Source organism: Lineus longissimus, chromosome 16 (genome assembly GCF_910592395.1).
Source record: "Lineus longissimus chromosome 16, tnLinLong1.2, whole genome shotgun sequence".
Taxonomy (NCBI): Eukaryota; Metazoa; Nemertea; class Pilidiophora; order Heteronemertea; family Lineidae; genus Lineus; species Lineus longissimus.
In genome coordinates, this window is record NC_088323.1 from 2,653,151 (window position 1) to 2,680,187 (window position 27,037).

General features: G+C 40.8%; 1 protein-coding gene across 1 annotated transcript; it reads left to right on the top strand.

The window, feature by feature from the left end:
• Positions 1-1,601: 1,601 nt before the first annotated feature.
• On the top strand, positions 1,602-26,627 carry LOC135500276 (uncharacterized). Its single transcript, XM_064791623.1, has 5 exons — positions 1,602-1,934; positions 17,304-17,448; positions 20,976-21,078; positions 21,279-21,350; positions 24,408-26,627. Exons 1-5 carry the CDS (start codon positions 1,918-1,920, stop codon positions 24,716-24,718), a joined length of 648 nt encoding a protein of 215 aa, XP_064647693.1. The 5' UTR covers positions 1,602-1,917; the 3' UTR covers positions 24,719-26,627.
• Positions 26,628-27,037: the final 410 nt, after the last annotated feature.

Below are 27,037 nucleotides of genomic sequence, written 5' to 3' on the forward strand. Positions count from 1 at the left end.
TGTTTAGGTTTGCCAAGTTGTGTTGCCCTACTTTGATTTGATATTACTTACGCTAAAGGGTTTGAACTAACTTATTGTCAACAAAGCATTTTCGCCCTTTCCGATTTGTATGCCTAATAGCATAGCAATGGCACATTCTTATCCAACATATGACCCGAAAGCCTAAAGGTGACCCCGATGAAGGTCGGGTTGGTAAACTAGACCGGGTTCACACGTTTTCACATGTAACATGTTACTTGTCCTTCGTGACATGAAGAGTACTTTTCCACAATCTGCCAGTCCTTTTTCCACCAGCCACGGTTCATGCCAGTCATTTTTCCACCAGCCGCTATTCATGGCAGTCATTTTTCTGTGCCAGTCATTTCCGAATTCTACAGAAACTGGTCTTAAAAATACCAATATCCGTCGTTAGATAAAGCAATAAAAAATGTTTCGAATACTTCGCGGGCTACGGACGACGATTAACCAATAATGTATTGAATGGATGTTATCGACGAATTTAAACATTTTCACTCTTCCTTGTATGATTTACGAGAGACTCGCAAGTGAATTGGCATACTCCGTGATGACATCACTGACCTACGTAGTTCGCACTTCGACGTTCGTAAGGGTTGCGAAACCTGCCTATTGATTGACATGTTTGGCAAACATACTCATCTTTTTTTCTCGCTATTGCTCTATTCCATAAGAAGTACCAGGTAGCCTTTGTTCACTACATAGGTTACTGTCCACATCAAAATTCTGAGGAATTTTGGTTATCATACTAACTGCTAGATGTCGCGTTAGTTACACTTTAGTGGCGCTTCATCGCACATGATCAGATCAGGAAGGCCACGCATGAACTTCGTAAGAGCATAGTATGTATGCACATCGGTAAAGGAAGACAACCCCCCCCCCCCCCCTCCCCCGCTCCACCCCCAAAAAAAGTTGTCTCAGAAAAGGCGATGTTTTCTGCAGGTGACACTGTAACAAACTTAATACACAGTCATGCATTACATCAAGAACATACAATGTGGAAGCAATACATTTAGGCCCACTACAAACTTTATCTAGCAATATTTGGTTCTGAATTCTGACAAAAGGGGGCTTTTACAAGATAAGTATGTTGCAGTGTTCGTACGAAATTGACTTAAATTAAGATATGGGTGTTTAGGCATTGCTTAGGCCTACTCGGTACGCGTCACCTCAATACAAATATATTCATAATATCTATCAAAATATATAATGGATGAATCAAAATATATGACCTACATTTTGTGCACTACACTGTGAACTGAAAGAGATAATCATTACCCTGATTAACCCGGCGTTCCACGGCTTTTGTGACTGCATTTCCAGAAGGACAAATTGATAATGCCTTGGTCCTCAATGTGATTTTGGATCGTGTCGGGTGCATGACCTGGTCAAAGGCCAAGGTACGCAAAGGATCCATCTCGAAAGAGACAGGAAAGAAAACAAAAAAAATCACAAAATGTAGGAACATACACATATCAAATTGAGGCAGAGATATGTGGCATGAAGGCGCTGTAACCTAACATGAATCGAAAGGTTTATTTGAAGGCTGCAAGTCGGTGACTGCGAGATATTCCCGAAGTACCAACCAGGCACGTCAGCTCTCGCCTCGCCTGGTCGCCTGGCTGCACTCGCCGCCTTCAACGGGGAAGCGCGCCCTACAACTTTACTGTGTCAAGCTTTCCTTACAAACGAATTGGGTATTAAGTTGCGTTCTAATTCTCTTTTGGCATTGACTATTCACGAAGGATAGACGTTCGTTAGCTGTGCCTGTTGAACTTGCCCCGGTTTTCGGGTGCATTAATGTTAAGTTATCGTAATGTAGATATTGAAGAGAACTATCTTCTGCGTTGATGAAGGACTTTGAAAAAAAAGTTGTGTGAAAGTGGATTTATCAGGATAATCATGATGTCGACGAAAAGGTAAGGTATTTTTTTCATCATCCTCAGCACTGACAAACTGTATTCCATCAAAATCAGAGTACGTCAATCTAGGCAAAATCAAAACTCTTGGAGTCAAATCAGTTTATATAATTTTATTTTATAGGATACATTTAGAGTTAACTAGATAATTCGTTCATTATACATTGCTATTAAAAGCCTATCATAATAGTGAGATTCTTATCTATTGCCTAATAAGAAAAGAAAAAAGGTTGTCACGCAAAAGAGTATAAAATTGTGAGAATCCTTATTGATGTCGCATGTAGTGGAATGAAAAATCATTTTCCCCCAAAATTACAAAAGTTACGGTCAATGCCAAAATCACAGCCATTTGCCTATTTGCCTAAATAGTCAATTCTGCTCGTCCCTGTCATTTTCGATTGTAAATAAACACAAAAACTGAATGCCTGCTTAGAAAGAAATCACTTACCTATGTTAACATTTAGGAACAGTTAGTAAGAAACTACTCTCTTACCATAGCGGCAGTCGCTTTCACCTTGATGTCGGTATATATATAGTAGGGCATTTATAAGACCGAACGTTGAACATGCCTGCTATCTGAGATGTCTGACAATGCTGTTAATCATCTTGTGGCTGTCAAACTGTAATGGTTTTTACTGCTAGCAGATACCCTAGCAATTCACGATGCTATCCTATGTATGCAATTTAAGGGTGATGTACGCGGATATGTTTTGTTTCTTCTGATACGGTTTTTTTTTAAATTTTGGAGACAACGTTATTTTTCGATTTTGAAGTTCCTTTGCGAGATATACGGCAGTAAATGTAAACTTGGTTGAAGCAGCCCCGTTTTAGTTTACATTTACTTACGACTTTAAATCAAGTGTCTGACATTTGCCTACATATGTTCTCTAGGCAGGCGTACATGATTGCCATGATTTTTTTACATGTTTGCCTTGATATCAATGGTGTTCAGACACAAACCAAAATTCGATTGCTTAGCAAACACACCGATTTATCCGATCATATATACTGATTTAGGCTTCATGCAACTACCTCCATTAGAAATGGAACAGATAGGCTGACCAAATGTCACCAGAAAGAGTCTGCTGTAGTTAGACTTTGCACCTTATATCACATCTGCAGCGATGGCCAGACACAAAAGGCGAAATATTTCCGACTTATCCGATCCAGTCAAATTCATGTGCACAATGTTTTGGCTATGGATGCAACAATTCGAAATAGAAGCGGCGCAGACAAAATTACCAAATCTCACCACTTGTCAGGATGTCATTTCCCCTCCAAAAAACTGGTTCCATGCGTCTTCGGCTTGGCTGTTTACGGTAAACATTCGCGGCGAAGAAATTGCTTGGAAGGGGTTAGCAATGTCCAGTGCATTCTTGTAATGTAGGCCTACCGTATTCATCACCGATGCCTCTTCGCTGTGTGCTTAACATTCGTGATACAGTTACCCATCATAAATAAAGCTCAATCGAATTGATCCACCTTTGAAGAGACGAAAGTGATATTCCACTCGAAGATAAGTGTTCGTCCTGGCCACTTTAGCAGTGGTACTTCAGAATGTAGACCAGCAAGTACAATCCACTTTACGGCTTTGGCGGTGTCAGTATATTGCTGGATCCTCAGGGTTGCCTTTCAGTCGTTTCAGGACCAATCTGTACATAGCCCACACTACGTCGACGGGTTTAAATCGCCAAGGGTCACCTGAGGTATATCTAACCCGTATGACAATGCAGAACACCCGCTCTTCAACTTGCCTACAATCATGACAGTAGGAGTGGCAGAGTCAGACTCATCATATCCAGAAGACCCTTTGATTTCCGTGTGTTGTACCATACCAAAGCCAGTGTATATAATTTAAGTTTTTCTATCCGATTTCAGTTTAGGAATGTCCCATTAAATCGGATGTTCTTAAACTGAAATCGGATAGAAATGTCTGGTGCTTTATCCGATCCTGCGAATTCATTGTTTTAGTGTTACAGTCGATACATTACTATTGGTTCGTGGCGCCGTTATTCGAAGATTTCTTCCAAAAAGATCGAATAGTCTCTTTCTTAAAGTGCATTATAAACCTGTCTGTGTGGTAATATGTTTCATAGTTTGTTTTCCCAACTTAGAAATTCATGTCAACAATGTACCTTTTCAAGTTATTACAGTCATGAAAGTTCAAAAGTGCATGGTATATCCAGGTCATGAAGACCTTAATTCGTCACAGTATTGTACGAAGGCCCCGAAGATGTTATATGGTACAATATCAGAGCACTTTACGACAGGCTACACTTCCAATGATATCATTGAATATTTTTATCAATACGACATAAGTTCCAACGGGCAGGTTTTTACTTACTTCTCTGACAAGACATGACCCATAACTATTGACGCATAAAGTTGTTTTCTAATGTTCAAGAAGACACTATAATTTATTGTGTCTGGAGATTTAGCCAAAAAATGACTCTGTTATTATTTATTTCGAATATCGTGCTGTGAAAAAAGTTTTATTAGTTGATGGAGTATTCTTCCTCTCCTCGATCGGATCCTGTTATAAAAACATATTCCTTCCTGCAGAGCGACATGAGTTCGAGCAAACTCTTGTCGTTATTTCATATCGGTTTTTGTTGTGCTTTTTCCTATCAGAATATGTTTCTTTGAGCTGGAATGAATTTCGAGCTGGCGTCTTTCATGATGTTGTTACACTTAATCGTTTAAGACCGAACTAAGCGAAACGTGTGTCTATTTAAATTTATGCGAACGTTTTTTTAGTTTCTGAGTCAGTAGTTTTCTTTGCCATCTGTTTATAGTTTGCGGAAGATGTTCTGTATTCTGGTTTAGTCCAGCAATCAACAAGAAGTTCCTTTAATATACAGGTGTAATATTCTGACAGAGCATAGCATTTAAAAATGCTTGCTAAGAAATCGTTTTTGCCACATACCTTTATATAAAGGTGATGAGATAATATTGGCCCTTTTTGTATCATACGTAACCAGAGTAAGTGGGTCAATGTCACAAAACCTTGTTTGCGGATGATGTATATCTAAAATAACTAAAGGATTTTTAGGTATTTCATAAATTCAACGCTACCAAAAACACAATGACCTTGACCAATTTTTAACGTTGCTGAACCTGCAAATGGCTTACTCATTTGAGCATATGGTCATTATACCATTTTTAGCTCTTGATACCTGACATCATTTTAGGTCAGGTTAAACAGTGCTTTCGTAAAATTCCTTCTATTCAGTATACAAAATTGGAAAAATATAAAACAGAAACCAGATTGATCGCATGATCCTAAACACGAAGTCGTATACCCTTCCCTGTTTAAACAACACCATAAACAAGTCAAGAAGAGCACAATATTTCCTTCGGGATTATGATTAAACTCGATTAAATACTGTAAAAACTGCAATCGTGTCAAATGGGGTGAAAATAATTGAGTAATGTTGCGTTCAGGGATTAAAAGATATTCCATTTAATTGAATAGTTTTTTTCAGGGGGGTTTAAATTTGAAGTCTTCGCCGCCTACTTCAAAGTTGTTTTACTTTATATTTGTAATATTACTGCTTAGTACATGTAAATATATGTCTTACTCTTAGTGGATTTGGACTGCTTCACGTTTACTCACTGTATTTTCCCCAACTTTATCTGCCGAAGAGACGAAAGCATCTCATCATTGCGAACACAACGTTATTTCCAACCATCGACTGGACAGTTGGTACACATAAACATGGAAACAACGATGCTCATTACACGACTTATTTTATTAGTTTAAAGCATCGTTTCATTTCTAAAAAGATTCCTTCTGAAGACAGTACATGTATAAGACTAGCAATAGACTGTGGGCTGGATTGAATTCGGAAAAATAGGTAACCCGTTCTCGAGGACACTTCTTAAACGCCAAGCAGTTGTGATTGGACCCCTCGTGGGGCAAAGGTTGACCTCGAACAGAATTCTACACTGAGGATATATTATATCCAAGGCTGCAATGCTTCAATGTGTTATGAAAGCACCGAGTTGACATTTCTATATCAAAAACTAGCAACACAAATCTCGTCTTAATCAATGTCAAACCTGCCAATTCATTCGTTCATGTCAATTCTAATTCCAAAACTCAATTATTTCTGACGAAGACTTTTACTAAACAATCGTTAGAAAAAATTAATCCATTGATCCCTTGACGTAAACTTAAAAGTTGAATTTTCATTGTGACTTTTTTGTCAGGTCGTGTTAAAATTTTTTGTCAGATTTAACATAGCATTTTACCTCGATTTTCATATGTTCGGTTCATTTATCTAAATCGTTTATAGAGCCTTTTATAGCACGTTAAGGAGAGGTGTGCAGAGACACCATTACGCATGGTCTTCAGTGCTGTGTTATAGAAACAGAATTTGATATAAGTAACATGTCTGCAGCAAAGAACGTATAACAATCGGACCACGGTCAAGATCTATCTCGAAGACAGCATGGTTACTCTCAAATGGGTAGCATTTAGGTTTTCTAGGCGAGAGAAGTGTCCCCCAAAAATCATTTAAACTGAGTCTAGTCGGACTTAACGATTCATGTGATCTTCCTGACCGCAGTATATGGCGCAGAAAATCTGCTGAGTCCACCACGGTAATGCCTTTTGATCTGGTGTGAAAGTTAGAGCCTAACAAGAGGTACTTATTCCGGCTTATTTCAATTAAATCATGTTTTATTTATTTACATATGTTATTGACCAATTCAGAGCAACGTGGTTTTGAAACAATGCCAATAAGCGTAGATGCTAGGAGCGACGTTTAAACAAGGGAAGAAAGGAAAGGGACCCGAGTTACCATAAAATAAGCCGTTCTAGTCTGATCTCCGTTGAATCTGTGCAAATCTTATCTCTCCCCTTGATCATGCCAGCATCCCAGGGGGTTCCCATCATACCGTCCTAAGTTGCGACAATCCGGATTTGACGCGTCAATCTGAGTGATATCGAAGGGCTAATCTTAACAGCCGTCTCTTTTCGTGTCTTTGGGATTTGGCGACACGTCTTTAACTATCGACACAACTTATAACCGCCACCGCTAATTTGGCAGTCTCTTCTAAAGGACCAACTGGTTAACTAAGCGCATGATTACCAAGCTCTCAGCTGCCCACTATATGTCGACTCAATCCATGTATTAAGTTGTCATCATCAAATTCGGAATCGGACCGAGGATCTGATAAAGCCAACACCGTCGTTGTTTATCCATCGACTTTGAGAAGTGTTGTTTGCAAAACGTGTTTGATTCACTTTCTCATTTGACAGTTCAATACACTTTTCGGATAATCGTGTGGGCTATAACGGGTAACGGAATAAATGGATATGAACTTAACCAGTTAATGAACCCGCTGTATTTGAAAGACATAAATTTCCGAGTGTAGAAGAGGAGAGACCGCTGTCAAATGATTCTACACGCATTTAGTCCAAGGTCATTAGGCTTGGACTGCACATTCAACGGGGAACACAGGGCAATTTTACACGGGGACGGTGGTGTGTTATGGATTATAGTAGTTGGAATATGTTTTATAGTAATCGTGTTTTGTATCTATCAACGGAAAGCCAATCTAAAAACATCCTAGGTCACTGTGGGAGAAAAAGTAGTCATTTGATTGATTGCAGTAGTTGCACCAAATGATGAGCTGTCACTCAAATCATGATAATCACTCTGTACGCAACGTTAACTGAAGTTTCAGCACGAACTAAAAGGTTGTACCACAGACACGCCACAGCATGCCAAGTCTAAATCCGTTCTATGTTCTTCCATCCCTCACTTCCCAGTGTCCCCCTATACTAACTTCAAGATTTTCTCCAATCTGATATCAATAATTTTCCCCCTGATCTATGAAAACAATACGCTCGTTTTCGTCTAATCTAATGGTTATGAGGCGAAGTCTCCAATCAATTAAATTCGTGAATTTTATTCTTCGTCCCGACGGAATATCATGTTTGACCATTGCTTTAATGCGTTTGATGTTTATCACGACAATGTCCATAATTAGATTGCTGTGGGTCATCACTCGGACACGGACTATTCGCACCTTCTTGTGTGAATAACTTTTCCGGCTCACTCATTAATAGTTGGTAAAATCAATATCAGATAATTCTAGCCACGGGTGTCTCTTTCTGTGATTGGTCTTCAGTAAAATATCCTTAATGTATCTCGGAGTATAGTTCTTCATTTAGTCAGTTTTTGAGGATCTGAGGTGTCAAAGACTAAATGTTTTCGATCCATTTTAATACACCGTATTACCACCTTCAACAAGCAGTCTATGCTTATTTCGATAACATAATCGTACCCCCTTTATGGAAAGGGCCTTGTATTTTTTTCCCTTTGAATGTATAGAACCTTGAACAAGTGCAACCTGATTACAACATAGTTCCAGCAATATGGAATATTACTGCATTCAGCCTCTCTAGCGCCGGATAGGACCACGATACCTAAGCCGCGGTTATTATTCAGCCAAGACAATCTGGACCAAATTGCATTGAAAATTACTGGTCTCAATGGTCTCGTAAAATCAACGCATATTTCATGAGCCAATTGTCTCAGCAGGGACCACCGCTCAATCGAGCGCTGATTTGATCTATCATGCGGAGTTGGCTACCTTAATCTTTGGACGATGAATTAAAGATGGTTTGGCTCTTGTTATGCGGTGTGTGACGCGTACTACGAGATCAACATTAGGTCACAACTAAAACCCTTCGCCGGGTAAGATAAAAGAGACTTAGGAGAGATAATAAGCAGGGTCCTGAACCTCTCTGATGCCTGGTTTTAGTCACGAGAGTTCCAAGGGTCGCGAGAACCACTCTATCTTTAATGATTGACTCTTCTACTTTCCTTTATTCTCCCCAAGGCACCGCAATGGCAATTTAGACAGATGAATCAAGCAGAGAATAAAATTGTCATCGGGATTTGGAAGTGGGGGGTCATCGACCGGGTCGTGTGTCTTATCGTGGGGAGAGTCTGAGTGATGTATGTGTGATACTCGTGTGCCGAATAGTGCATCGACAAATGTGATGTCGGGTGTTAAAAAAATAACGGAAACTCCCTCAGCCGCGCCTTAACGCAAGAGTATGAAATGTCCACTGATGGAATCTTCTACGGTGATTGTTTTTTTTAAAACACCACTGTAACAATTCATCGCAAAAAAATCACGCCTGACAGCGGGGCCAGCCCTACCTATCAAAACAATCAACCAATTATCTCCGTGTCGGAAATTGAAGGTTAACTCCTGCCGTGCGTTAATTTGCAAATCGGTTATACCTGCTAAGTTTCAGAGCAGAACATTGCGGGAATTGACTGTTACCTTGGTCTGTGTTTTCGGCACCAAGGCAGAATTGAACTGAATATACCTTCATTTCACATAATTACTCAAGTATGCTGCTTCCAGACCATGGGCCGTTCAGAAAGTGTGTTTTTTTCGTATGGCCTTTGAAGTTTGTTTTTCACTAATAGGCCTGGGGGCCTTCTCAGATTTACTCTTTTGCCGCAAATACTGAATGGGCATGGACAACCAGTAAATGCAAATTTCCAATTCGCTTCTCAAAGATTAGACTATAACTACTAAAACTCAAAGAGATACATTTTATGCTGAGAAGAAGACAAGCATTTAAGCATTATTTTGTCTTAACTAATAACACTCTCCATATACTGGAGGCGGCGTGAGGTATGGCGCTGCATACATGGACACGTCCATGGAGCTTATAACACCCGAGTCCTGAAGGACTCTGATAATAACCATAATCATATTCAATACTTGCTTGACTTAGAACGTTATCTCATGAAACTCTTTATGGGGGTGTGGTCTCTGAACCTTATTTAGATCTAAGTGAAGGCCTACCACAGACATTCAGCAAACATTATCGCATATAGTGGGCCTCTTTCAGAGATATGTTGGTATTTGATAAAGTGCCTTATAGATTATTCATAAGGATTTTATTAGAAATAAGTGCCATGGGCTATCAACAAATTAAATTGCTTTGTTACATCAGTCATGTGAAGGAATATCGGATCTGGTTGAGTAGAGGTTCACGGACGATATCACGGTCAAGAATTCGTTGCTTTATTGGCCATTTCATATGTTTGTGCAGAATAAAGGGCAAATGTTGTCCTGGTTGAGCAGTATGTCATCCAACATTTCAACTTTGTAAAGTTTCATCGGAAATGCAAAGGATATTTTACGTATTTCATCTTATTAGCTGACATCAGATAGGCCTAGTGGTTCACTAAACTATCTGATCACACATTTTTCACCACCAAATTCGCCTGTTATCACAATCTTTACTTGTTTCTTTCGAAATAGACCCACAGCCTACTCCTCCCGAGGTTAAGACGTACCTCGTATTGGTCCATTAAACATTCATTCGTTCATTAGTCTCAGGCAAGGTTTATATTCCGAATGACATCGCTCAGCATCTCCCTGGAGTTGAGATATTCCTCAAGCGGACGATAAATTTCTATAAACTTATAGTGCTGTAAGCTTTCCTGCTTCATAAGTTGTTGGTAGCTGACTTGATTGCTCATAAACTTTTAACATAATATACGGACTCTCATGAAACACCTTGTACGATAAAAAGGCAAACAGTAATCCGGAAAATGATATGCATGCTGAAAGTCCTGGAGGAACTCAGCGATAAGGTCGAAGAGATTGTATTTTTATGGTGCCTTATACATCAAGTAAATGTTCACTACAGATACTTTAATTGGAGTTTTTTTCCTTGTAATTGGATAGGTCAGCCGCTGATGACCCCTTTTTCACAATCGTGCGGCATAATAGCTGCGCTTACACCACAAAATATTGGTGGACCAATTGCACTTACACCACCACATTGCCGCGACAAATTGGTTCGGCAATCCATTGCCGATACAAATTGCCGAGCGAATTTGTCCCACCAAGCTTGATGGTCCAAATTCGCCCGGCTTGTTAAAAGCTCGGCTTTGTCGTGGTGTAAGCGCAAATGGATCGGCAATTAGCTAGTTAGATGGTTCGGCTCCAGGCGGCGCTTTCGAAATGGCGCTTCTGCCAAGGCTTTCCGCGTTCTGCTTATTGTTTGCGCGCCATCTGTAGCCGGATTTCATAACTAGCTGCAGCGCTGGTGTAAGCGCTTGGTGGATTTTCGATGGTGCGGCATTGGTTCCCGAACCAAGATTGGTGGTCCATTTTCAGGTGGTGTAAGTGCGGCTATTGTCCTTGCGGCCTATATTGCAGTGATAAACAAGTTATTAGCAGTGGGCCATTCATGATATATGATAACTGGAGAAGTATAAGCAAATATAATGAAGGAAATAAACTCTATTTGCCTATTTAGATGATGTTATCAAGTTCTTAATGATCATACATGTGGCCTTAAATTTAGGGTAACACTTTGCTATATCATTGGCCTATCCGTAAATATACATCACGAATTATTTGGGGGCCTTATGTTCAAGCATTTCCAAAATCCTTGAGCCCTTTAATTATCTTTGCATACGCGCCATCATCATTCAACCTCTCGGGGTTTTTCATTTCGCAGAACAACCGGGGTATGTTTGTGTTGGCCGAAAAACAATTCAAAGTGCTAAAAAAGTTGATGTTTAAGAGTGGAAGCTGGCCATTAATTGGGTCATTTCTTCTCTGAAGCGATGCTGTAATTGTGTGACCTAGATTTTACAAATACATAATGCTTTTTTGAAGAATTTAGAGTTTAATTGCTGCTCCTAATTACGATTCAACATGACAGGAAATAGGTTTGGTTTTTAACCCACATGACATGGTTGAAAATCTTTTTCATGACGATTGTTTTAAAGACAAAAGCATTTGTGAATTTGTGATTTTCCAATTACCCAAATACTGCCGTCGCATACTGTCCATCTATCGCAACAATCATATTTTGTGGACCAATTTTGAATGACGGCTCGATTGTCATGAAATTGAAGAGCATCAACTGTGGAACTTTCTTTATTTTGTAACGCCACATCAGTGAGAGACGAAGCTCATCAACTTTTCGCGATTATGATTCGAGGTTAGCGTGCGGGGGGAATTGTTAAACATAGGCAGGTGGCTGGATGTCCTTTTGGGAAACCTTGAGGGGAGACGGAGTCTGAGATTTAATACTACGATGCGATGATCTTTATGATGTGTATGGCGGTGCATTGACCAGTAAGACGAACTGGCAGGCCTAAACATTTGATAGTTAGTCGAGTTAGCTTATATTCAAATTGACAATGGGGCAGTTCCTGTTGTGTAGGACATCCAACCAAGATGTCCGTCTCAATGTATCTGAGACTACTTAAAATGTGTTGGTTTTCGCAGGATGCAAATTTAACATCTTAATTGCAATATGACCTTTCAAGTACCAATTAAGTTGTCATTGATTATAAACGCGTATCATATTCCCCAATTACCATTCCTTTTTCCGCAGATAATTATATTTTTTTCTTCTTAACATTACGTAAATTGTCAAGTAAATATGAAGAACATCCGTTGAATTTCAACGATTTGGGAAACAAATTGTTGGTTGATTTACGTGCTTTTTTAATTACATTCTATCCTATTGTGAGATGAACGTCCAAAGAAAAAATGATAGGACACTTCTAACACCGAGAACAATGGTGAATATATCTATATAGTGAAGGTAGGCCTACACTGTGTAACTTTACGTTTGTGATATAACAATAAGTACCGATGGCCTGAAATTTTAAGGGGCATGAGGCTCACACATCTGCTGATAAGTCTCTAAGATTTGCTTTGACATGATCACGAGCTTCGAAGACCCTTTTGGAGCAAACAGACCCTGAACCTGATCCACTCATTGTCTGTATTCATAGTGCAGAAAAAAAACAAAGTTGCAGTGCACCAGCTAATATCGCTCTAAGTACATGTAGTAGCTTAATTTAATCTTTACATCATGTCGGAATGTGACCAGATCTTTTTATTCATTATTAAAAATCGTGTTACGTGTAGAGGAAAATGAATCAAATGCCCCCACTGTCCAGCCTTCCTTGCCATGCAGCGACAAGTGACCACCTAATCAGTTTTGGTGATCGCGACCAGTGGTCCAATCGGCAGATCTCTCTTGGGGCGTCTGATTGCAGTCGAAATATCACAGCCGGAGGCAAGTCATGATATAATCAAGTGACTAATATTGGTATCATCACGAAGGATCGTTCAGTTGTATTGGTAGTTCCATGATGCATATTTCTTCTTAACATGCTTATCACTTAAATCCGTTCACAAAATATACCCGGTATGTATGCCTCGTATTCTCTAAATGAATCAACTGCTGATTGGACCAGGACCTTTCGCCTAAAGGTGTCATCGGAGTGACTGGGATGAGATTGGGGTACTACTGGTGTGCAGATCGATGGGCTTATAATTATACCACTTAGGCGGTTTTGTTGAAACGAGGTGGTTTGACCGCCTCGTCAAACTGATGTGGTCACTTCCCGCAGTAGCGGATTCAGTCCTTTAAAGTCACTATGCAATTCAAGTTCGCTTCAGAGTGAAATCCAAAACGGGTGCAGTGGAACCTTCATAAACCAAGCTGCTGGCGAGCGGATCGTGAAACAAACGATCACAATCTAGGAAACTCGACCCAGGATCTTTAGAACAATCAACATCTTTCAAGGTTTCACAGCTCCTCATGACAATGATCTTTGCTCACTCGCGGCCATGATCAGAAAGGGATATCTATCTTACTGATCGCCACGTGTGGTCATCCGTCCACCGCTTCGGGATATACGATTTTCTGATTGCAGTCAAAGGTTCCGAGGTACCACTTGCTGTTTTCGCCTCCGATACTGAGGTCGCCGAGCTGATGATCGGAAACGGCAGTGGCAAAGGCTTGATTTTACCTTAGGAGCCGGGATAGTGTTAGTCAGTGGCTCGGGTCTCTAACTAGCGCTTATAAAGCCCCTAGGTCGATACCTACTGTTAGCCTAAGACTAGCCAGGCAGGTGGTTTTGCATTCATGCCTTTGTCGACCCAGTTGTATAAGTACGCAAAAGTTGGATATGCTCAAGTTGTAGCGATGTTTGAGCAACCGAATCATACGCTCAGCTGCAAATCATTCCGTAATTTGACGTACATATTTTCATAAGTTACACATCATATCGATCTGATCATGTTTATAAACATATTGCAGTCTCACTGGGACATCCATTATACGTCCAAGTACATATCAAACAAGAAGCAGTAGTGTTTCAATGGTGGATATTGGAACAAACCGCATCGATATTGGTACCAATCGGCGACCAGGTCAGTTCCTATACTAGGTGGCAATATCTGTTTTCTCTTATTACCACTTTACTGGTTATGTCACCTTGAAAATGTAATTCTGATTGAAATTTAATGTTTTCGATCGCTAGGAAAATGGCGTTACCCTCCAGGCTCTGTAATGAGCACGTCGTTACGCATTGGAAGAGAATGGTTGAACGAGGTTATGGAGTTCCAGGCTCGTTGGGTACTCAAGACCCGACTGCCCGGGGGAACATTGGGAATTGCCGGGGTGCAGTGACCATGAGTGGTGTATGAGCACCATCCTGGAGGCTTGTCACGGGCAGATGTGAGGAAAATTCGGCTGGTGGTTACTGAAGGTTATTCTAGTGCTACTTTCAGGCTTTGTTGTTGAGGTCATTCGGGTAATGTTTGTGGCGAAGAGCTACTTACAACGCAGTTTGAGGTACTGCTAAATACCTAACTACTCTATTTATATGACTCTATAAATCAGTGAAGAAGGTAGCGAGTATAAAAGGTGGTGATAAAACGGTCTCCTTATCATTTGCGTATCACAATTGCGTATCACAATCAATTGCGTATCACAATGACTGGTTCTTTACCTCAACCCGGAACTCGAGAGTTGGGGGTTTAATGCGAAAATCGAAACAAGAACATAACATCAATGCCATTGGACGACATGGTGTCTCAAACTCATTGTTTATCAAGGTTAAGGTGCATTTTCATCGCCATGAGCGTGGTAGATTTGTACCAAGTAAGTTATTATCGAAGTATGACGTACATCTGGAGAATGATAAACAAATTAGCTATTTGATTGAACCACTGTAAGAATTCTAAGTATTTAGCATTTGGTAGGATTCTAAAGGGTCATTAGATGAAAATTATTTTTTAAACAAAGAAGGAAAGAGGCAGTTGTAATCAATTTCCTCGGAATTATTGTCATTTTCTTAGTGCATGTCATGACCCTGCTTCTGTCAACTATTTTCCTCCGTGCAGTCACAATGTGTCTTTCGAGAACGTTCACACTCGTGGGCAATGTGGTATTGTACGATTTCAACCTCCATCAGTAAGGTGGCCGCAGTCACTATCGTACTCTCAATCACCAAGTGGTCGTGGGAGTTTCATTATTACGAATTGATTCGCGATAATAAACATCACAAAATGCATTACTCTGTTCGGCTTGTCATTAGAATGAGACGAAGCAAATTATACTTTCATAATGACGAGCCAAACATGACAAACAACACGTTCCCTTAAGGCTAACCCATTACATCACGGAATATAGCTTCTCAGCTGACCCCGGGACAGCCGTGGTTATTAAGAGTATCCCACCACGCCTGCGAGGTTATAAAAAGAGCAATCGCAGTTATGTGTGTTCAAGGAATCCCCGCAAGTGATCCGTTCCTGATTGCGTCTGCAGCCGTCCTTGCCTTGACTTATCCATCTGCGTCTGAAACAATGTAGTAAATCTGTGATGATAACCAGATATTCTTTTCAATGCGGTGAAATACCGTGGTTGTCTTGGTTCTATAACAACAAACAGGGCACCAGAAATATGGCCAATCTATCTGATGACGGAGGCCGATCTCCTGATGATCGCCCCTCTCCCTTCAAATAAGTCTTTTCGCAAAAATGTACTTCTAAACGGGTACATCTCAGTACCTGCAGTCAATGCAGGTCTACCTGGTACTTCGTCACGTCTTTCTACTGGCAGATTTCTGTAAGAATGCGGAGATGAAAATCCGATGCTAAGCAGGTATGCAGTAATGCCTTCCTCTAAAGATAATGGCATGTTTTTGCCCGACTGTTTCCACAAGGATATAATACCGTGGGTGACTCTCAGCGACTACAACGTGACCTCAAAATCTTTAAAACGGAAATGTCTCTGACCGACGTCTTGACAAGGCAAAAAAACTGAAAGTTCTTCCTTGGATTTTTATAAGTAAAAAAGTATTTGATCCGATCGCCATTATATGACATTTCGCTACTGTTGCTTGTAGCCAATCTACCCAGCCACACAAGAAGCAGTATTTAACAACAAAAGCCCCAAGAGTACACCGCTCTTTCGTCTGAAGACCTAAGTGCCTCTATTTGCCTCTACGGTCTTTCGTGGGTTGATCGCCTCGAGCTATACGCAGCCTCCAGAAGACAAATGCGCCTGCCAAGGAAAAGTAGCCCAATAATCATGACGAAATCGCCGTGGCAGAAATTGCACTATCATCGGTGGTTTATAGGGAAATGGGGAGCCGGTATTCAGAATATCAGACATGATATATTACGTGGGTTTTTAATTGACTTGGATCAGTTGGGCTTTTAGTGTGTTGAGATCCTCAATAGATGCTCAAGCTAGTCACCTTTAAATTAGCAAATGCTGTGCTGAATGTGGCCACATTGAAAGGTGATACGTCTTTGATGAGGTTCAGCGTCAAGTAGTTCACACATTCCTACCTTTCAAAAGGAATAGGCCAAAACAGCCAATTTGGCCCTTGTGTTCGAAATCAAACTATTTTCTCGAAACAGTGAAATAAACTTGCGAGTTACAATATTTTTGATATGAAATACAGAGATCACATCATTCCATTCCACTCCGAGAATTGTGGCTACCAGTTGCATACCGGAGACCCTTTTACTTTCAGACTGTGCTCGACGGAGTGCATGATCGTTCAGATTCCTTTGAGTATATTGAGTTTCATTAGACAGGAAGCTCTCAATGGAATTAAATAATGACTGTGAAGATGTTTGGAAACGATTGCAACTGTTTCATTGTAATTATACGGATTGCAGACGCCTGCAAGAGGTCGCATTAAGACGCTGGGCACCAATTTCTTGCAACCTGTAAAAGGGGCCTACAATAATTCAAATTTCCGCCGACACCTGTGACTATGTTATAGTATTTCTGCGTTAAAGTAGGTCCTTGATTACTCAATGTGCACAAACAGTCTCGTGGCTAGAAGGTCTTCGGAAGAAAGAAATTGTTGTTGTAAGTTCATATCCGTCATTGGCTTCTTACACCGGTCACTTCCTTTATCCATTTTGGAGTAGGACTTTCGAGTAGGACTTGTTTCACTAGAATCGTTTCGGACACACCTGAAAACCAGAATCATCGTATTGAGCAATACACTTTTATATTTGATTCTGAATTTTTCGTTTCAGACTTCCAATTGACGTCATCAAGCTGGTGAACTACCTCATACCCTACGTCATCATTTTTGTCTTCCTGACGTCAACATCAACAGGCAAATACCAGGCAGAAAAGGATGCACCGGAGAGGGCGCCAGCATACTTCAAAGATGACTCAGTAAGAGAAAAATTGAGAACGATTCTCTTCTGTTAAAGAATTCGCAATTAAATCGTAGTTCAATTTCAACTTTTATTTAAGAGCTACATGTACTTTCGGAATATTTTAAAACTGGTTTATTGCATTCCACATTCAAGTATATGAGATAACTGCATGATCGAATGCCGCCGCTATGTAAAAGAGACTACTCAAGCAGAGAGTGATATGATTCCTCCATTTTGTTTTTGTGGAGCGCCCTTTGCGGGCATTTTTGACACTCATAGCCAGAATCCATGCGCTCAACCGTTATGCGTTAATTGGTGTCTCTAAAGGCGAAGGCCAAGGTTTAATAATGATTCTATTTTCCCCAGACCCCATCCGTTCTCTATAAGATAATTATACACGATGCAAAGACTGTTCTGCGCAGTAATTTTCGGGCTAATTGATCAATTTGCTTGTCATTTGGGTTTGTCGTTGCACGGGGCATTGTTCATAATTTGGAGAAATCTCAGTCTATAGAACATTTGGCCTTTGGTGCTTATTATATGATGATCTATCGAAGGAAACTTTCGTCATTGCTCCAGCCGTTCGGGCAAAATTAGAAAGTTGCAGACAAGGAGGATAATGTTGGTTTTTAAGATCTTTATTAAATTAAATACCAGTGAAAAAGTAGACTTAGGTAATTTATCTTGATACACCTACCGTTCGCTTATTGTTTAGGGATTCTTGCAGAGAGAGGCTAGAGGTGCATATACTTTTGAATATTATCATCTCGTGCAGGCCTACTTTAAATGGGTTTTAAATCTCTGTCGCATCGCTTCTCCATCAATGGCCTTCTCTCGCAGGAACAAATTCCCGCTACGATTTTTTTAAATTCTATAAAGTTCTTCTTCATATGTACAATGTTAACAAGATTATTCTAAGCTGTTTCATGGGGGACGATGTTATCAAACTTTGCCCTGATGACCCTTGATAATACTGTACAACAATGGGAGTTTAGGCCTAGGTGTGAGCGGGATTTGTTTATAGACAATAGACCGTGTATTGGGTTAGGCCTCAATTTTTGTAACAAAAAGGTGAGGGGCAAAATACGTAATTATTCATTCATGACAACATGTTATTAGCTACTTAACTTGCTTACTTAACAGCCGGGCCGTGGTATCACTGCTCCCTGACAGCCTACAGTACATATGGTATTTTCTGACTGACGGAGTTCGCGCCACTTCGTGATTTCTTGCCTCAAGGCTTGCATCTTCTGCTTGCAACCACTAAGCCACGAGCAAAAAATACGAGTGGGTGGCCTACCAGATCAAGATCTCTGCCACAAAATGCACTCAGCGAACACCACATTTTTTAGAACACCTGACTTCTTCTCGCGATATAGACTGATAATGGTTGTGCACTTCGTCTATGCATCGTCTCTACTCCGATCCATTTCTCAGATACCATCACCGTTCGTTGCAAATGTGCAGGTTGCTTTGGTAAACCGAGTTTTGTTTCATATAGTAAAATAGTTATTTGGACTAGAATTTCAGTATCGGTGCAAGGCTTGTTGCAGATAGTGCTCATTTTAGTGCTTCTTGTCATTGCTCTTCGATTGCTGAAAAGTAAGAGTGGGTATCGTCCATGACATATTCGTCAATGTCGTTTTCAGATAATAAAACCGAGATAACTGTGAGGCACAACCAGAACGTTACACTGGTACTGTATTGGCAGAGGTGCCACTAATACATATTGCATCGGTGTATCATCTTATTCAAAAGGATCACGATCACAATTATACGGACGGATATGTCAGTAAAACTTACATGCCTTGTACTGCTGTTCAGTGCATTCCCTTGACACAGTTCACCGCATCAATCAACGTGTTTCCGAATAGGACAAAATGATGAGCAATTTTAGCTTTGTTTGAGTGCCGAATTAGAACTTATTGAAAGCCATTTTATTAGGTTCGTCGACCATTGTTGTAATCACGTTCTAATCATTTCGTTTTGCCATAAGTCATGTTTAGCTACAGGATATGCCAGTATAAAAATGAAACAAATTGATGGATTGAGATTTTATTGTGCGTAACTTTATAAATATCATCAGATGAGTGGTTTTATTAATAAAACAATTACAACGCATGTTAACAACAAGTAGCAACGTCGATGTCTGGACTCTGTCGTGGCACTGCTTGAAATCTGTTTAGAAAATGTGAATTACCCTAACATTTCAGTCATTCCGCCTTCAATCTTGCATTCCAAAAGCAAGGTGAGATTTTGACCAGACATCTGGCGATGTTCCGGTCTCAAGGACGAATCATTTGACCTAAAAATATTTATTCTATCACTAGAGTGGTTTCCCGTGCTCCCGTATATTTTTCTCATACCTTGTTTATCAGATCATCAGGTGGGTGCCTGTAATATTTCTCATGAATGCGCAGGTAGTCGTCGCAGTGACTTTGATAATATTGTAAAGGATTTTACCAACTCGGCATACTTTTAAGACATCACGTAGTCATGAGGCAATATTGTTAAATGCAGATTGTACGCTTATATAAAAACACTTGCAGATTCCTAGTGCAGATTGCTCGTTTTTCTTCTTTAAATCCCGAAGCACCTTTCGATTGTAAATCATCGTTGTCACATCGATTAGGCTGCTATAGGTCCCAAGGGTGCCCTCAGCCATGCGACAGTCCTGCAATATTGAAATCTTCGTGTCGTCTCGTTGTGTGAATTAGACGCCGGGGGCCGGGTAGCCGTGATTGAGCATTTCCCGATGATTAAGGCCCAACTCGACGTATCCGGGTGAACTCGCCTTGGGAGTGCGGCTGGCAATAGCTACAATCTTATGCAAGGATTCGGGTCATAAAAGATCAACTACAGACGTGTTAATTTGTATTGCGTTCCCGATAGCAGAACCAATGTATCGCATATGTAAGTGATAAAAACTATGTCTGCGCAAAGACGTAGATGGCCCTTGAAACGTCTGACAATCTAAACGATTACTATTGGAGTTTTAATACAGCCTCAAATACTACTTTTGCTCGTGTGGCCAATACACCGTCAAACATGATCAGATTTTTTTGGAATTATATTTAAAGACTTTTAAGCAAGTATATTGACAATGTCTGGCGCAGTTTTAAGATAAACGTGTGATGCTTAGACCCATATACGCGATGAACGATTGACCACACATTCAAGCAAAGATATAATCGACCCAGTCTAATTACCCAGACATTGCCCACTCAGACACAGAGAGATGGTTGACACTGATTTCATTAGCAGCGCGAAGTTCGTCACCTCAGGCCCCGGGCTAGCGATCGGACGATCATATTGTTGACGGTGTAATCAATGATAATAAGGAAGAAGCACTTGCCCTTGGCAGTTTCTGGGTAATATCCAGGCGGTCTCGGCAACTAAGCTTTCGGAAGGTTGCTTTCATCGCTGACTATCGAGAGAAACAAAAATTGCGTCTCTCCTACCAAAGAAACTTCAACTAACCATATTTACATAAGTCACGCAGTGCTTAATGGTTTTCATATCCATCTATGTTTGTCGTTTTAGGATATTGAGAGGTATTTGGAGATGTATCACACCGATGTCATGCTGTGGAGATGTAAAAACGCCATTACAAGAAAATGGACAGGGTTGCCGTTTGATTACATAGGTGATAATTCATTCTTTCCTCTTCTTAACAATATCGCATATGCTGTAAAAGCTGATGAACAAGTTATTTTAAGGAGCAGGTAAGGGTCCAGTTGGTAATTTCTGGTCTAGAGAAAACTAACTGTGGCAGAATAGGACGATGCACGCGGGACAACTGAGTGTGATTTGATGAATGATAAAACACATTTTCTTTTGTTTCAGAGTTATACTGTGAGGTTCTTGGAAAAGTTAAGTCAATCGACCTGTTCCACAATTGGCAGAAAGTAAAAATAGGTGAGTGTGAAAAAAGGGACAGTGATTTCGATTGTCGATGGAAAGAAACGTTGGCGAAAGTGCTCACAAGAAAACGCCAAAAAACATACAGCGTGAAGATGTATACGTTTATGGTTTCAAACTTTAATGTTTTCAGTTCATCGCAACTAAAGCGTCTGGAGTAAAATCAGCAGTCTTATCATGTGCATTTTTCATCTAATCAGTCTGATTCAACTATTGGGAATATTTTCTGGGCTTCTTCCAATGTATTCATCGCGCTGGGGGAGTCGCTTTACCAATACTTCTAAACACTCAACTTTCAGAGCGATTTGGATACATTCGTGAATTAAGTGCTGGAGGTTAGTGCTGATGTTAAGTTAACTAGGTATATATATCGGTCCTACCGGTCACCAGAATAGTATACATCGTCAAAAAACCAATCTGAGGTTATCGCAGCTGTCATTGTCGCCAATCATTGGATGCGCACGGACAGATTAGTGGACGGCTATTTCAACTTTTATTGGCACTCAATATTTTGATAAAATGGAAATTGTCGGGTGCCGTGACTTCTTACCAGCGTTTTCACATGAATAATGTATCATTAGCGATCAAAGATGACAAGCATTAAAGTCGGTTTCATATGAGAATGACCGTGATTGAACTCTGCATTATGTACATGATTCTGTTATAAAATGTACAATGGTGGTATACCACGCTTAGGGTGAATACGTTTAAATGCAAAAGGAGGAAAGCTATTGCGTCCGCTCCATGCAGTGATACAGAAACTTTCCATGCATTTTGAATATTTTCCATAGATTTGTGTACAAGTCCGATTGGCAGCTGTGGGTGGTATCTTCCTCGAGAAAGCTCGTGACACTGTGTTAATAGTGTTTGGTGTCTGGGCTCGAGTAGCTCTGGAAAGTGGGGTTTCAGACATGTCGAAATGACTACATGCTTTGTCTGGTTCTGGAGGATTCTCGAAGGAAGTGGTGTCGCCGAGAATATATGATAAAATTATTTGTCAGATGCGTGACATTGTGCTTCAAACGATCGGCTCGATTGGCTTTAAGCATTGCAACATCTTGCTTCTTACGAGAGTATGAGTCAAGCAAAAACGCGGATTGCAATGCCTGTATCAGTAACTTCAGCGCCTATGACAGTATCCTTGCTTTGAATAAATAAGAACCCAGATGATGTACAGTAGCCTATCTCATTGAAAAATCAAAATCGTGGACAGCGACATGCACTTAGGAATCTCGCCATCCATGCCGAACGGACGAGTTTTTGTATCAACCCCCGAAGTTAATCAATTCAGTATCGGTTGGCGAACGACACTTTTCGTATAACCGCCTCGCCCGCTGACCGTCACAAGACTGTCATGCATCTAGTAAAATAGGTTATCAAACAACGTGCATCCCTACAGCTCTTACATACCCAGAGGGTATTCTCTGTATGCAACTGATGGGTGCCGCAAGACCATTAACAACCAAGGACAGAAAGTCAGCGGTCTCCTGTAGCGAAAGTCGGAAACTTGCGGTCTTGTTTCCACATGTTCTAAGCGTTACGTCCATCCGTTTTTGCCATGTAGGCATGAAGGGTAGCTTTTAGACAGAAAACACGTCCCTGTAATATTGGCAAGGTGAGGGATGACAAGGTTTAAATGTGACCAGTGTTATAAGAAAAGAACGTGGCTAAAATGTTATGCCAGTGCGATGAAATCAGTCACGAAAGCTGTTTTTTAGATCCGTGCATCACACCCAGACTGATTTTTTTTCTGTTTGTGTTTGTATCGGACATTTCTAATACTAGTATTAGAAAAATTCAGATTTCGCAGCATGTATAAACTAAGCAACATGGCCTTTATGACCACCAATCTTGAATGATGCCCGAGCCATGAGAACCGAACCTGATGTCAACCCAATATTCATGATGAACTGTTACATTTTGAAATTAGATTCTTAAAATTCCCCTCAAGAAGGTTGATCATTTCTACGAATAACTCACTTACCGTGCTAAATGTTTTAGAAGAATTTCACTTCAAGGTAGAGACGGTTAAATTGAATTTTCTTCCATATGGATCGAGAGGATCTGGGCTAATGGTTCAGATTGCCTGGCGGTGCGACTGAGGATGGAACGATAGACTTTGGCTTTGTCTCATGCATGGGTATTACTGCACTTTTAAAAGGGGAAGGGGGGGGGAGGCGTACATCTGCCATGTGGCAATCTCATCCATTCCAAACAATCGAAGGCTTTTTCATAACTAAATGTCACCGTCCAAATGGAATTTTAGCCACCTTTTATCTATTCTTATCAGCGAGACGGTACAACTACTTATACAATCAATGTCGCCCAAAATCTCTCCAAACAATCTCCAGAAGCGGCCAATTTTCTGTCGTCTTTGCCTCTCAGCAGAGGAGCCAGCTAATCCAATAGCATCCAATCACAGCCTATCGAACCAAACAATCTTAACCGTAGTCTTAATGTTATTCTTCGACCGTGTGTTTCAAGTGCGACGACAAACCAGATAAGATGGTAAACGTGCCTTTTTGCAATTTACATTCATGTCAATTTCACGGTAGACTTGATAGCTAATCGCCTTGACGATCAGGTACCGTCCCCGATCAATTTCGTGTCGGATTAGCTCCGCTTTCGTGTTGACAGCGGTAACAACGTTATCAATATGTCTATCAGCGGTGTGTAGACATCTCATGTAATAGATGGCGCGAAGTTGCGGGACAGTATCCTTTATTTCTTGTCGAGAAAGTCTGGTCTGTCTATTTGCATATTGACGTAATTGACGGGCGCGAGGGTGCAGAGCAGTATACGCGAAGTTCGTGATGGTTTGCGGTTCAAGGCTTCGACGAGAATGCAGATCGGTCTATTGTTATCCATTGTGTTGGGTGCGAAGATGCAGGGCCTTATTGGTCTTAATATGACGAGCGGGATATACAAGCAGTAGCGACAACTCAAATGACAGGCGCAATAATCCCATCATGATGATATATGGCACACTCACCAGTCTAGCCTCATCCAGAACGACGTAAAAATTACTCTGAAATATTTGTCTTAATTTTTCAGGGAGCCGCATCCAACTCATTGCCTCGCCACATCACAACAAGGGCAAGGTCTACTCTCACTGGATGGACTTCCGCATCCGTATAAATCAAGCCACGAAGAAGGATGCTGGATCTTACATCATCCGCGTGAAGAGCCCCCTCGGTAACAGAGAGTCTCAAATGATCTTCCTTGATATCTCGAAGAAGAAACAGCTGTACGATCCTGAGGAAAATGAGGTCATGGCTAAGAAGCGCTGGGAGCGTCGCATGCGCCGGAGAAAGCAGCGGCGACGTAGGAAGCGAAAGAGGGCTAGGGCAAGGGCTAAGGCGTGAGGTGGAAAACTATTGTGGGGTACGGCTTGTGAGGAATTGGACGGGATTGGTGGTTTTAACGGCGCCCAAGATGGCCGGCCGATACTCATTTTAATCACAGTGGAGATTACTTTTTGCTTTTGGGATGTGGAAATGGCTGTTGATGATGATATTTCGGCGAGGCTGGGCATTGCACACTGAATTGGCGCTGTTGTTTTCTCTAAGTTGGCAATGTTCAAACTTATCATATAGCCATGGTATTGACGAACCTGGCCTGTGAACGTATCTGAACATACTGATAAAGATACTCTGAAAAGTACATGACAATGTTGAAGCATCCCGCTGGAGATGCGAGTGCACATCCTATTATACTCGGCGCAATTGTAAGAACGTTGCATTGCAGGAGTGTAAATGGGGTACCTACGTACTCCTACGCTACCTGTAGGCGAGAAGAGCAGCAAATGTATGTGTCCAGCGGGTCCCTCGCAAGCCATATAAACGAGAGGAACTACCGGTAAAGATTAACGAGTGCATGACAGTAGCTCTTCAGAGGACATTATTCAGAGATAGCATGCTCTGGTATATGCTCACTTATTATTGTATAACGGTTGTAAATAGTTTTTTGAGGGTGGCGGCTAAGGGGAGGGAGAGAAGGGAGAGGGCCGTGTTCCTGTCATCTCTCGTTGTGGAAAATCAGTTCCACCTCCGTTGAGGTGGGTAATCTGGGTCATCCAGTTAATAATTTTCTTGATTTTGATTATATTGAAATACGCATTTTTTCAATCGTGCCAGCGTAATCTACGAACGATTATATGACAAAAGAACTACTTCAAAATTGAATGTAGGTTCTTACACAGGAGGGGGGAGGGGGAGTGCGTTAGAGATGTATCTCATTACTTAAGAACGGGTATTAGTTTGGTCGTCTGGGCCAGTACGTTGTGTTCTCAGAATTTTTAAACCTTGATTCGTCAGCCGTCGATGACACTATACATTTAGCTTACATTTAACTGTGTATACTGAGTTATAATCGACACCCTTAGGGCATTGTACCTTGAAGGTAGGCAACAGAGATGACTATTCTACAGCGGGGACGGGGAGGTGAGTAAGTTTACTTTCACGCTGGTAGTTTGGCAAAAGTTTGGTATGAAAATACAGTTTAAAACATGTATCTCCTTCGAACTCTGTACTTTTAGCTATGTTTATTTACATACATTTCAAATTGTACATTGTTTATCTTGCTGATCACAAACAAGGACATTGCTTCATAATGGCATAATCCATACGGGAGATATTTTGTCCGTATTAGCGCATATCCTTAGAGGCGGCTGAGTTAGAGCAAACCAACAGTAAGAGATATGTGGGACGTCTCTCGTTAGCTAGACAAAGAAGTCAGGTGACTCAAGTTCGAGTATCATGCTACAGAACTGTAAACAATCAAAAGATGTGTTCATCTTGACTGAAAAGTAACATGTCGACTGTTAATATGTATTGTCTTGTGCGAAATGTGGTAGAAATTTCTCCTTCAGATTACTGATATTTACAAATCGCGTTTAAAATATTGAGTATGTGTACTGTTGTAACGCTGAATTGGTGTCTCCATCTGAGTTGTCTCGTTACCAATCATCTATGTCTGTGTTCTCTGGCTGTAATGTATTAGTTCACATGTAGATAGGGACACTGTACAAAGTGTGGTGTGCATCGTTACCCCTTTATTCTGTCTTCATGTAATGTGCATTTCACTACGCAGTACGTTCAGATGAGACACGGCCCAAATATGAACAAATGATTAAGCTCATTAGCGATTCCTAACTTGATCACCCCGTCATGTCGTTCTCACTGAGTTTAACTTGCTATGCTGTGCGGTTCGTATCTCCGTGATAGAATTGTTTATGTTGTACACCTCCGTAAATAAATGATATCAAATAACCAACCATGTTTTCATTACAATTTCTCATTCTGCATTTGCACGACTCTTAAATCACAATTTTACAAGCCTTGACCTAATGACATCGACCCTTTTCGTTAGTTCAGCAGGATACTTACCGCATATAACAAAGAATCCTACCCGATGCCCTTCTGGCTTCAGATTAATGTAGGTCATGGGCGAGTACTCAAGAACAACCAAGTAGACTTCTTCTTTCGGGATGCGCGTGTAGTTTTCGGGTTATAAGATGGGCCATTGACCTAGTTAGGCAGTGGCGGGAATGAAGTAAATTCCGAACGATGATCTTATCTATTGTGGCAACTGTCTAGCGCACAGTGGCGAAGGTTTTCGAAAGCCCATGGTCAGTAACATACTCCAGTTTCACGGATCTCTGACCGTTTCTCAATATTGAAGTT